This window comes from Callospermophilus lateralis, chromosome 1 (assembly GCF_048772815.1).
Source record: "Callospermophilus lateralis isolate mCalLat2 chromosome 1, mCalLat2.hap1, whole genome shotgun sequence".
Classification (NCBI taxonomy): domain Eukaryota; kingdom Metazoa; phylum Chordata; class Mammalia; order Rodentia; family Sciuridae; genus Callospermophilus; species Callospermophilus lateralis.
Window position 1 is genome coordinate 53,704,015 of NC_135305.1, and position 13,805 is coordinate 53,717,819.

The window sequence follows — 13,805 nt, forward strand, 5'->3', positions numbered from 1 at the left end:
ACAAAAATCTAGCTTATAAAATGGAACTTTGGTATCTCCTTTAAAAGAGAGAGAGAGAGAGCGAGAGCGAGAGAGAGAGCAGTGCACATTCCCTCTATTGAACAGAGGTATTCTTTCATTTTCTGCAAGACTATTACATTCACTCTTTAGAGATAATTTTTGCCCTTATAATCAGGTATCACTATGAAAATGAGATAGCATTATAATTCTGGTTAGGCCACAACTAGATATAATCACAATTCAGGATCATCTAATTTTATATTATCACTGATCATCTTCCTTCAGAAGTGGGAACATGGTTTCTGATTTTATTTAAGAAAAAAAAAAAACAGAGATGACACATTGTACCTTTGGATAACCAAACACATTTGGGAATTTCACACATCTGTGCTAAAGGGAAATATAGCCCTCAATCAAGCAGGACACTGGCTCAACTGAAGACCTGAGTACTTATTTGTTTCTGGAAATGGTGACTTCACTCCAACCTATATATTCTACATTAATACCTAGAACTGTATTTGGAAAAGACTAAGTAAAAATGAAAGATAAAATTTGCTGGCTTAAGATACGGATTTTTTTAAAGTATGTATTTCCAAAGTGTATATTCCAAACCATTTTTTTCCTTTTGAGTTCACTCATTTTAAGTACAGACTACTATAGATATTTTATTTTTAGATTTCTTTTGAAAAGTAGTTAGAATTCAATTAAATATTACTTTATGTACTGATAAGTGGAGAACAATATAAGCTAATTTTAATCATCATGATCTTATATCAAAATTGGTTTTGCTCATAATAGCAGTTTTCAATATATCATATCTATATAAAGTTTCACACAATGAGCATTTCTATAAGGATAAGTTAAAACTTTATTTTTAAGCTAGTCTGTCTCGTATTTTATTTTCTTTGATCTTAATTGTGATCTATGATGTTATCATATCAAAAAATTATTTCTATAAGCCATGAAAATCTCACTTCTCTGCCCCAATATTTTTAAAATATATGAGCCCCATTCTAATAGTTTTTAAGTGAACCATGTCCAGGATTAAAGAGATCCTAAATTCTGGTTATATATCTGCTCACATATAACAACACTTCATTATTAAGTACTAACCAAACTTGCATTTTAAAAACTTTGACTTATTTTGCCAAAAGGCTATTATTGATAAAAGCATGAATAATTGCATTTCAGCATTTTCTGAATGTGCCTTTACTCTGTGATCAGTGCAGCTCATGGATATCAAGGTCAGTCAGAAACAGATCTTCTTTATGATTAGTCCTTCCTGACTCACCTGCCCACAGAAGCTATTAGGTCAACACTTACTCTGATTGAACAGAGATATGCCAGTAACCTGGTGCACATTGCTAGTTCATCTGCATGACAGATTTGCAGCATTCTTACAATGTCAGCAGATCCTGGACATTACCAATTTGCCTGGCAATTCTCCTTGCCACTTTGCACATTTTAGAGGTAAGCTGCTTATTAAATAAATAAGGCACAGAAATTATCTAAATGTTTTCATCATTTAATGACTAAGAGGTTAAAAAACTCAATGACTTAAAAAAATGCAAAAGGAAAAGAATGAAGTGTTTCAAGTCCAAAGAAATAATCAATGCAGAAAATGTTTGCATAGAATGACATTGTTGGGTAAATTATGCCTTGCAGTCCTTGTTTACAGTGAGAGACCTCCTGATCCCACTTTCAGGAAGCAAGTCTACGCATAGCCTGTGGAAACAAAAGGGAAACAGTGTTGGTGCAACTTGTGTCTACATCATCCTCTTACAAATACGTTTTTATGGTATTGGTTGCTTAATTTTATGCATCTTAGGTACATATTGTCACAATAAAAGTAGAATAAAACTTAATGACCTTCATCATACTTTAATTGGATTTATATAAAAGCAATAATTACTATTTATTGAGCACCTACTATACATAAGACACTGCTCTTGTTATTTCACATGCATTCTTCAGTTTTTAGAACTCTGTGGTATTTTCTATTTTACATGCAGATACCAAAATAAAGACAGGGTAAGTAATTTACCCTGGGCTGTACAGCCAATAAATAGCAGAATCAAGATTAGCCCGCAGATCTGTCTGGTCCTAAAGCCCATGCTGTTGAAACTGCTGTGCCAGACTGTTTCACCACCTATAGAAGCCTAACTGAATGATCCTTTTATGTGGTAGTCAACAAAAATCCTATAATATGACAGCTTCTTCTTAAGTTCCAGTTTTGATAGGAGTTTTTACTCAAACTAAGGCTGCCCTATATCCATAGAGTCATAAGTTACTAAAACTGGAAGAAATTCTCAGCTCATAATGACTTTCCTAGGTTCATTAAGCTGGTGGGCTAAGATGCGGGGCCTCTGATTCTCACTCTAGCAATATCTTTATCAAATTTGCTGCTCATTGCCTCTATTGCCTGATTTTATGACAGGGGTTTGGATGTTATTCTTTTTTTAAAATATTATTTATTCTGTGTGGGAGGCCGTCACTCTATGTTACCAGCATTTTCCCTCCCTGATTAGTTGAGGCTCTGTCGGTCACTTCCAAGTGATCTGGCCACATCGAAGTGGCCCTAGATGGCTGCCCCGATCTTGGAAGTCACAAAATGTCGCAAAATGTGTTTTCATGTGTAGGCGTGCCTTCTTGCAGCCCCATGGGTTGAGCTATGCTCAACTGTTTGGGATAGAATGTTCCCCAGAAATGCCCTTTGTGTGCCTGCTTCTCTTGCTCTGCTTTTGGGTGTGGCTTTCCTAGATGTCAGTCAACCTGCTGACAGCAGACATCATGAAGCTAGACTCAGCCCCTTGAAACCTGATCCCTTGCCTCATTTGAAGGGCTTCTCCTCAATAAAAGGGGTTAGCAGGAGCTCACACACTCTCTCTTTCTGCGGACCCTTAAGGTCAGAGGAGCATCACAGGACCCCCAAAGAAAAAGGTATCTCTGTCTCTTGTGTGGTTATTTCCTCAGCCCAGTTCCCCTGGAGTGACCCTGAGCGTTTTTGTCATCGGGAATGCGACAATTCTAATTTGTTATACATGACAGCAGAATGCATTTCAATTCATAGTACACATATAGAGCACAATTTTTCCCTTCTCTGGTTGTACACAAAATGTAGTCACACCATTTGTGTCTTCATACATGTACTTGAGGTGATGATATCCATCTCAATCCACCATCTTTGCTACCTCCTGCCCCCTTCTTTCCTTTCCCTCCTCTTTGCCATATCTAAAGTTCCTGCATTACACCCATGCTTCCCCCGCTCCAGTTCCCATTATGGATCAGCATCTTCATATCAGAGAAAACTATTCTTATCAACAATTTTTATCAAGACCTGGAAAAAGGCAGAGAAGGCATGCTTATCTGATTTGTCTATGATATAGGTTGAGTTGGGGAGTTGATTGATAGATTCAAGTTGCCAAACTGTTTCAATAAACTGGAACCATAAGGTAAAATCTAGCAGAAATATGTGTAATCTTACATTTGGGCCCAAAATATACATGAACAAATGACAAATATACATGAACACCCCTGCTAGACCACAGTTTGTATGAAAATGTCTTTAGTTGACCCTGTTGGGTAGATGCTAAGATTTGGATGTAGCTACAATGAAAGCAGACATTTTAAAGTTACAGTAATAAAAAGATTCTGATGGGCTGAGGTTGTGGCTCAGTGGTAAAGAGCTCGCCTCACATATGCAGGGTTCTGGGTTCAATCACCAGCACCACATAAAAAAATAAATAAATAAAATAAAGGTATTGTGTCCAACTACAACTAAAAAGAGATTTTTTTAAAAAAAGATCTTGATGAGATCAAGTTAAGTAGTGGTTGTATAATGTCCATCTGGGTCTGACCACCTTTAGAACTTTCTGTTCCCATCTTGGACAGTGAAATATTGACAAACTTCATGTCTGTGAGGAACAGTAGAATAAATTGGAGGAGTTTTCCTGGAGGAGAGTCTGGAAGAGACATAAGAGCTATTCTCTGTTAAGTGGGAAGGTTTGTGTTGCTAAGGAAGGCAGATCTCATTCTCACTAGGTGGTTACTATGGAAAAGCCAAATTCAGTTTTGTAAACACAGCTAACATTTAGAAACTTGTATCCATGTAGCAAATTCCATTGAGCATCCCTTGTTGCCTGATTTTGGAAATGTTCACACAAAAGTAAACATCCATCAAGAATGGTGCAGGAGGGATTTCTACATAGGGTGGGATGTGACACTACTTTTTTTTTTTTTAGCACTGAGGATTGAACTTAGGTACACTTACCACTGAACTGACCTACATCCCTAGCCCTTTTTGTTTATTTTGAGCCAGGGTCTCGCTAAACTGCTGAGGTTGGCCTTGAACTTATGTCCCTCCTGCCTCAACTTCCCAAATAGCTGGGATTACAGGCATGTGCCACCATATACCCAGCTAACTTCATTTTTAAGAAATCTTCCAACTTTAAAATTCTCTGATCTTGGGGCTGGGGTTGTAGCTCAGTGGTAGAATGCTTGCCTAGCAAATGTGAGGCACTGGATTTAATCCTCAAAATCACATAAAAATATAAATAAATAAAATAAAGGTATTATATCCATATACAACCAAAAAAATTTCTTTTTTTAATTCTATGATCTTCCATTGTTGCTACCATTTTACTCAGGGTTGGAACCATAAAGCTTATTCAGACATTAGAAGTTCAGGCAAGTTTCCTAGGAATAGTCTGATGCCACAGAGCATCTGAAATACATAGAATCAGCCTCCAGTGCAGTATCTTTTTTAAGCTATTATCAGTCAGATGAAGAATAGTCATAGGTTCCTATTCCTTATGTACTATTCCTGAAAAGCGAAAAGTCATAAGGTTTCTATTCCTTATGTACTATTCCTGAAGCTTATGAAATTCCTGGATTAGGAATTCCTCCATTCACTTTCTCCCTATCCCATGGCCTCAGGTCTCTAAACAATATTTTGTTGGGTTAGGTATAAAATCAAGATGCAGTGCATTAGCTACTGCAAGTTGCTGATCATCTCAATATGCTTGAGACAAAAGGTCGTCAAGTATTTCATGTCTTCAAGGGAGAATTCTTGTTTTCTATTTTTCCCTCCTTTCAAGCCATCCTTTTTTAAAAAATTTTTTTTTTAATATTTATTTTTTAGTTTTCGGCAGACACAACATCTTTGTATGTGGTGCTGAGGATCGAACCCGGGCCGCATGCATGCCAGGCAAGCATCCTCTGCTTGAGCCACATCTCCAGCCCTCAAGCCATCCTTTTTATATTTTTTGGAACTCTCTTCCCTGAATGGTTCTTTTTAAAAAAAATATTTATTTTTTAGTTGTAGATGGACACAATATCTTTATTTTATTTTACTTATTTTTTTATGTGGTGCCGAGGAGCAAATCCAGGACCTCGCACATGCTAGGTGAGAGCTCTACCACTGAGCCACAACTCCGGTCCCCTGAACGGTTCTTAATCAGACATACTCACTACTTGCATTATTCAGTTTACTCAAAATTTAATCCAAATTATTTTCTTCAGGAGAAAATAAGAATCATACCTCATCCTGGACATCAAGTTCTTCCTCAGTCAACTCTGCTTCCATTAATTCAAGAGGATCTTTACAATCTTGAATGAGGGTGATCTTGACAAAGAGAACACAAAGTATTTATTGGCAATATAATAGCATTCATCCATCTGATACCACACTGAAAATTTGAAGCTCTGCTGGTGCTTCTCATCTCTAATCCCAGACTTCAGAATCCTCTTCAGATTTCTTCTGCTTTTTTTCTTTCTTTTTTTTTTTTAATTTCCCACCTTACCATTTTCCCTATACCATTTTTTCACATTCAAGTGTGAAATAGAGAACTGGAGTTCTCTATTGTCCAAATTCCTTTTCAGCAGTCTTCCCCAACCTCTGAAGTGCATGCCTCTCAACAGTACAACCCCTGCCTAAAGGACTGAGCAGTCAATAGCTCTTTTTCAACAGCTAAGCTAAGAGCACTCCATGCAGCACTGAGCAAGCAGTGAATGCACTGTGAAGGGCTCGTGACTCAGGTCATTAAATGGTCCCAACTTGAATTGGATGGAATTAATTTTATTGGAGGTGGAAACCAACAATCTATAGACCAAGCTGGCTGTTCCAGAAAGCTCTGCTTTTTAAGGGTAATACATAATTTAATCTGCATAAGGGAGAACAACAATCTAGGGGTTAATGCATGAAGGACATTTCCAAAGCAACTCCAAATACATGCCAAGGATAAAATGTCATCTTGTGGTGTTACTTTGCTCTTTTTCATCTCACAAACAACCCACTTCTCTTTTTTAGTATGGAAATTAATTAAAAAATTAAGTTGCTATGGTCATGACAGAATGGGAAGGGTACAGTGAAGTGTAGCTACAAGTTGGGACTGTTCTGGGGGAAGAAAAGGGATAGGAGAAGATCATATTGCTGCTTCTACAGTGTCCTTAATATACAAGTGACTGTTCTTGAAAAAAACGAAAGTGGTGAGGTTTGTCATCATTTACCATTTATCTATCATGTATGGAGCTTTGTGCTAGACCCTAAGGAGACACTGAAGTGTAAGGTTCCTGATCTCATAGGCCTCCAGTAATGCTCAGCCTACTCTTCAGTGAACCAGGAAGTAAGTATGTCATGCAAGCATTCAGTTACACTCAACCTAACATATTCGGAGAAAAAAAATTCATCCCAGCCACTCACAGTGTCTCTCTGATTGCAAATAAGATGGAGTCTAATATGGTGGGTGTACTCTTTTTTTTTTTTAATATATATTTTTTAGTTGTCAATGGATCTTTTTATTTTATTTGTCTATTTATTTATTTATATGCAGTGCTGAGGATAGAACCCTGGACCTCACATCTGATAGGCAAGTGCTCTACCACTGAGCCACAACCCAGCCCCGGTGGGTGAGTTCTTGGTGAGTAGGTTTTGTGACATTCACTGCCTAGGATTTTAGATCAACTGTGTGTTAACAAAAATAACTATTTTCTTGTTGATAAAGCACTCAATACCTTGGTTTTGCTTTTATCTTTAAAGTGGAATCTTTTTTAGATATATGATCCTTTTTGGGGGGAGGGGTCTTTGGCTTAGAGAATTTTAAATTGAATAGAAAAAGGTTTATGTGTTTTCAAAGATGAGCAGCTTCCATGTAAATTTTTTAAAAATATATTTATGATTTTACTACTTTTTCTCTTTTTCATATTTAACATTGACACTTCAGTATTTAGGGCCTCTCTTTTTTCCCTGGGACCATTAAGCAGAACAACCTCTCCACTGACAGAAGCTGAAATAGAATATATAATACTTTATAAATTAGTTTATTCAAACATCAACTTCCAATCTACAATAAAGATCTACTTATCCCAATTTTATAACAATGAGAAGCAATTTAATATTCTTTATGCCCCTAGAATCATCATCATCATATTTTTGTTGGCATTGGTTCTAGTTTCCCAAACTCACTGTGAAAAGGTCAAGGTCAAAGAAAAAGGAGGATCATGTTCCAGGCCTACCAGTAGCCTCATGCAATGAACTAGACCAGAATGTTCTCCTCTCCTAGATATTTGATAAGAGAACTGACAAAATAAAACCATTAGGAAATTAAGGCCTATTCTGTTTTGTGGGAGAAAATTCACCCTGGGTTTATTTGTGACCTTAGTATTTTTTTTTTTTTTTAAATCACTTATAAACTAATGTATCCTATTTAAAGATATTTATAATACAAGGATTTCCAGATTGCTAAACTTTATCTTGCATTTATATATACAAATCATGGAAGATCCAGGACTCAGTGCTATCTTATAAAAAGGCATTATAGCTAATGCCCACTTTTATTAGTAAACCCAAACATTATAGAACTGTTACACACTAGGCATCCCAGGTATGTTCCTATAAAATATCTCATTTAGACCTCATGTCTACTCAGCAAGGTAAATATTTTTACTTCTATTTCACAGATGAGAAACTGAGCCTCTGGGAAGTTATGCAGCTGGCCTAAAATCCAACAATTAGGCTGGATTTCAAACTATATTTGTATAATTTTTGCAGTTTATAGAAAACCTGATAGTTTAGGAAAGATACAGATGCAGAAAGATTAAATACTTACCGTTTCTAAAATGGAATCTTGTCCATCTTGGGATTTAACCTGGTTCTGTATATAGATTATAGCATCATGAACAGTCAGAAAGAATGTGTCCTTTCTAATGTTATCATCAAAGAAGCCACATTGCTCCATCTTCTCTATCACATGATCTACAGAAGAAAGAGATAATGGTTAGTAGTTGATAGGAAAGGTATTTTTATAACATCTACCAATACTGGTTTTGTAGTTCCTTTCTTTTTTTCTTTCTCATTTCCAGAATGTGACCCTTTTCTACACTGACTGAGATTTTTTTTCCCAGTAGCACACATAATGATTATCCCATAACTGCTTGTAGATGGCCTTAGTCCATGTATCTTTTGCCAAATCAGTGTACCAGCTGCTGTGAGCCTGGCTGCTAAGGGTTCACAGCTCTGCTCTTCTCTGGGTAATTTTCCTTGGCCAATAGGAGCTGTTTTGCCTGAAGAGACCTGGAGGCTATACCTGTATCTAAGGGGGATCTGCATCATTGATTAACTATAATGAGAATACAAAGGCACCCCCCTTGCTCAAGAGGGCATAACCTCTGGTATTCATCCTGCTGTGGAGCTCCCTATGCAATCAGGAATCTAATGTCAAACTTCTGAAACTACTTCGATGACCAGCCTCTCCTGCCCTGTCCTGCTTTTTTCACTTCTTCAGTTACTAACGCAAGAATCCCTGTCTCAAGCTCTGCTTCTAGAGCACTCAGTCTAAACATTATCACTTTCCTACACAAATACAAAGACACGGACATAAGTTTCTATACATTCCCAACTCTGTGACACAAATTCAAGGTATTATCTTTGACATAAAAAATGTTCTCAGAATTATTGTGTCATTGGTACAGAGCTTCTGCTTGTGATGATGAAAAATTCTGGAAATAGTGATGTTTATAAATATTGTGAAGATAACAAATGCTAGTGGATTAACTATACACTTAAAAGTGACTAAAATGGCAAATTTTCTTACACATTCTTTTTTTTTTTTTTTTTAAAGAGAGAGTGAGAGAGGGATAGAGAGAAAGAATTTTAATATTTATTCTTCAGTATTTGGCGGACACAACATCTTTTGTTGGTATGTGGTGCTGAGGATCGAACCCGGGCCGCACGCATGCCAGGCGAGCGCGCTACTGCTAGAGCCACATCCCCAGCCCCATTCTTTATAACAATATTAAAGAGGTTTTTTTTTTTTTTTTTTAAAGACCTTCAGACATTATGTGCCCATATTCCAAGGTAGGAGAGAAAGGACTTAGGGAAAAGTCTTATAGATTGGCACACAGATGCACTTACCTTGAAGTGATGCAAAGTACACATTCACATCAATTCTTTGGAATTCTTTGACAATCTAAAAGTAAAAACAAATTTGTAACATCAGACAGGTAAGCATCAGAAAGGTAAGCAGACTAAGGCATGACAATCAGATGTAATAATATGAAATAGATTTCTAACAGAGGTTTAGCTTAGCTGGGGGCTTTGGGGCTATATCTGCAAGGACAGGAAATGTCCCAGGGTGTGGGTACTAGGTAGGTAAGATAGGGAAGTAATTATGCTTGGCAAAAGTGTGTGAGAATATGCTGAAAGGTTCTGTTCTCTTAGCACATCTGGTTATTAGCTCACTGGAGAACACACATTTGTTCTTTGTTGTTCATTTCACTCTAAGCATTGGCTTAGATTCATTTTAGATTGTAATGGCCCAAGGGTTTAATGAATTACTTTTGAAGAAAGTCTAACATATTTAATGCTAGAATATTTCTCATACTTTAATAGTTGCTTTCAAATACAATGATGATTATATAGAATATATTGCTCATAGGTCTAGTGCATTGACTTTTTAAGATGAAATGTTTTATGATCATTGTAAATGTAGTTGTAAGGAATAGTAGAGAGATTTTATGTACCCCTTTCCCAGTTTCTCCCAATAGTAATATTTCATAAAACTACAATACAAAATTACTGTCAAGATTCTGACATTGATATTATATTCATAACAGAGATCTTGAGGTCTACTGGAAGTTTCACCTAAACTTGAAACCTAAAGGTGACACTCTCTTTAAAGACTTCTTCAGAGAACTTAATACAGTTGTTAAATTATAAGATTACTTAATGTTTGCCTTCCCTTCTAGACTGCTTAGTCCCATGAGGATAGAGACCATGGCTACTTACTTCATCACTAGTCTCTTGTGCCTGGAAGAATGCTTAGCACATATAAGGCATTTAACATCTACTTGAAAGAAGGTGTGAACTTGAGCTTGCATAACTGCTTTCTGAAATCATGGATTTTTTTTCACCCTGCATGCTTCTCAACTCTTACCTTGACTTCCTACATGCCTGACTATTCTAACCTCTTAATAATGCCTGGCTTTTCGAGTCCTACCATGTACCTGGTGTTCCTTATACTGCTGCTATTCACATAAAAAGTAGAATAATAATGACACAAACTTTGCCCATTTCCCCTTCTTTTCATATTCCATTTCCTATACATTCTCAGAAAAATAAAACACAATAAGTGTTCATAGCTGGGTATAATGGTATTCACCTGTAATCCCAGCACCTTGAGAGGCTGATGCAGGAGGACTGCAAGTTCAAGGCCAGCCTCAGCAATTTAGCAAGGCCCTAAGAAACTTAGCCAGAACCTGTCTCAAAAACAAACAAAAAATGGTCTGAGGGTCTGGAGTTGTGGCTCAATAGTAGAGAACTTGCCTGGCATGTACTGAAGCACTGGTTTTGATTCTCAGCACCACATATAAATAAATAAAATTAAAGTATTGTATCCATCTACAATTAAAAATATTTATAAAATAAAAAAGGGTCTGAGGATATAGCTCATTGGTAGAAGACCCTTGGGTTCAATTCCCTGTACAAAAAAGAAAAATAAATATTCATAATTGCTAAGGGGTACGTATATGCCAGTCACTCTTCTAAATTATTTGCATTTATTATCTTATTTAATCTTCATAACAGTGAAGCAGTGAAGCAGATACAATCTTTACCCACCCCTCTATTACAATGAAGAAATAGAGACACAGACAGATCAAGCAACTTGTTCAAGGTCACACTGCTAGTGCTAGTGATGAAGCCAGAATTCAACTCTGGCTCCAGAGCTTATGCTTTTAAATATCACACTCTTTAGAAGAAGGAGATCAAGGGGGAGGGAGGAGGGAAGGGAAAGGGGAGTAAATGTGGAACGAATTTAACAGAATCACATTATTTGCATATGCAAGTATATCACAGGGAATTTAAACCTTTATGCATATGTAGAAAGCACCAATCAAAAATAAGTGAATGGGGCTGGGGTTGTGGCTCAGTGGTAGAGCGCTGGCCTGGCATGTGTGAGGCACTGGGTTCGATTCTCAGCACCACATATAAATAAATAAATTAAATAAAGGTCTAACAACAATGACAATAACAAAACATTTTTAAAAAATAAGTGAATGAATGTAAGGAAGATCAGTAGAGGAAAGAAAATAGGAAGAGGGTGGAGGGAAAGAGGAAAATAGGAAGAGGGAATCAGGACTGAAATGGAGTAAATCAAATGCATAAATAAAATGAACCCAGCTTCTATGTAAAACTACTGCTCTAATAAAATTAAAAATATTGCATTCTATCACAAAAGTATTCACTTGGAAAAATTATAGAGCCCATGCATTAACTCTTTTGCAAAACAGGGTAACCCATTTTACTCTTGTCAAATCTCCAAGTTTATAGTTTAAATAAACAGAATCTTACCAGTCGCAATGACCTCACTCCAACGACATCCAGGAAAGATATAGCTCCACAATCAAGCACAAGGCTATGGATTGGTACTTTGGGAACATTCACTTTGACTGGAAGCTCAGAGTTCCAATCCACTTGAACCTCGATTTCCTTGGTTGGGATATCAAGTTCTTCAGGATCTTCAATATCTTCATCAGGCTCGAAAGCATTATTTGATGAACCAGCATCACTAACGATGCCATTCTAAATAAAGAAAACTCTGCCAACTTAATTGCCATTGATTTGAAATGTCTTTCAACCATTCATTTCAAATTATTTAAAAGTCCTGCATACAATGTTCCTTGGTAAACAAAAATGTCAAGAGAATGAACTCTTTTTTTTTGTGGCAGGGGTGGGGGGTACCAGTGATTGAATCCATGGTGCTTAACCACTGAGCCACATCCCCAGCTTTTTAAATTTTGAGACAGGATCTTGCTAAATTAAGTTACTGAGTCTGGTTTTGAACTTGCAATCCTCCTGCCTCAGCCTCCCGAGCTACTGGGATTGCAGGTGTGTGCCACCACACCCAGCAAGGGAATGAACTTTTACAGAAAGAATTTTACCTCAGCCTAAACTTTGGTGTTCTCTAGGAAAAAAATGGAAAAACAAGGAGCCAAAATATTCTAGATTTCTGGAAGATAATAGAACTTGTCAAGAGAGATATTGATAGGAAAATCTAAGCAGAAGTTAATAGCTCTGAAAGTTTATGAACTTACTGCCTTCAATTGTAATTTTCTGGCATTGAATTATTACTTTTGTTCCTTTAAAGTTATTTTTGAAGAAAAACCCTTATTTTTAAAATAAGGTTTTAAAATTAATACAGATGATATTCATGCTGAAAAAAAAATCACACCCTGTGTTTTGAGGGAGCCCTGCTGATTTCATTTTATTCCCACCCATTCCTCTTGCCTACAAGGACAGCTCAGCTGTTCTCTGACATACATATGTCATTCGTTCCTACACATCTGGATTCTAAAGGGGATAGATTTAATGTTAGACCATCTTACTGCTTTCATGGAGAAAGGAAAAAAATTAATGGAGAGGGCTGGGGTTATGGCTCAGTGGCAGAATGCCTGCCTGACACATGTGAGGTATTGGGTTTGATCCTCAGCACCACATAAAAATAAATAAATAAAGCTTTAAAAAAATAATTTAAGGGGGTGGGGGAAGAAAGATGGAGCCTCACCTTTGTTGCCCTTAACTGTCCTTTTTTGATGAGTTTCTGTATTCTCCTCAATGCCTTCAGCCTCTTATTATATACTCTAATGGCATCAAATCCAACCTTTGGAGATAAATGTCAGGTTACTTAAAATATCTGGTTCCCAATGCTCATTAGTGGCAATTGTTATCTGAACAGTTATTTCTCAAAAGATATTGTTTCTTTGAGACACCCTGCCAAAAAAGAAATTGTGCATTCTGATGGAGTAGATCCCCCTCTACTACCAGGTCACCCAACCCCCACCAGAGACTTGGGGAAGACAACAGCATATTAAAAGTTCCAAGAGAGTTTAAAAACAAAAGACAAAATAGCAAAAAGTAATCTCCTTAGCTTTAAAACTCTCTTTTCCAAATTTCCGTAACATCACAGAGCCCTTTTGTTACTTGCAAATTCTATGAACATTCCTCTGAATCAGTTTGCCCTGGAGCTCGCATAGGAAAACACTGATCCAGAGGCAAATTCCAAGTTCAAGTTCGAAGTTTAGAGAGGCATTCAAGATCAGAACTTCCTCCTTATGTATTCTTCTATTTACTCTTTAACTGGGCAACGGTCCCCCCAATTCACTGCTTCTGACAGTCTCCTTGAGGCTCACATGACTCCCAAGCACCTGACATGATCCTCTTTTCCTTATCCCAACTGTCTAGTTTGTCCAACTATCTTGGACATCTCTCCCTTCTATGAATATTTTTTCACTTTTAAAACTATTTATTAATT

The 13,805-nt window shown here is 36.9% G+C and overlaps 1 protein-coding gene across 1 annotated transcript in view; it reads right to left on the reverse strand.

Annotated features, from left to right (window-relative positions):
- Positions 1-1,645: 1,645 nt before the first annotated feature.
- Slc26a4 (solute carrier family 26 member 4) overlaps positions 1,646-13,805 on the reverse strand; it is a 53,024-nt gene continuing 40,864 nt past the window's right edge. Inside the window, exons 15-20 of the mRNA XM_076862355.2 lie at positions 13,059-13,154; positions 11,846-12,076; positions 9,410-9,464; positions 8,106-8,251; positions 5,540-5,623; positions 1,646-1,725 (exon numbers count right to left, since the gene is read on the reverse strand). Of these exons, the coding sequence (XP_076718470.2) occupies positions 1,702-1,725; positions 5,540-5,623; positions 8,106-8,251; positions 9,410-9,464; positions 11,846-12,076; positions 13,059-13,154 (636 nt within the window). The 3' untranslated portion in view covers positions 1,646-1,701. The remainder of the gene's footprint in view (positions 1,726-5,539; positions 5,624-8,105; positions 8,252-9,409; positions 9,465-11,845; positions 12,077-13,058; positions 13,155-13,805) is intronic.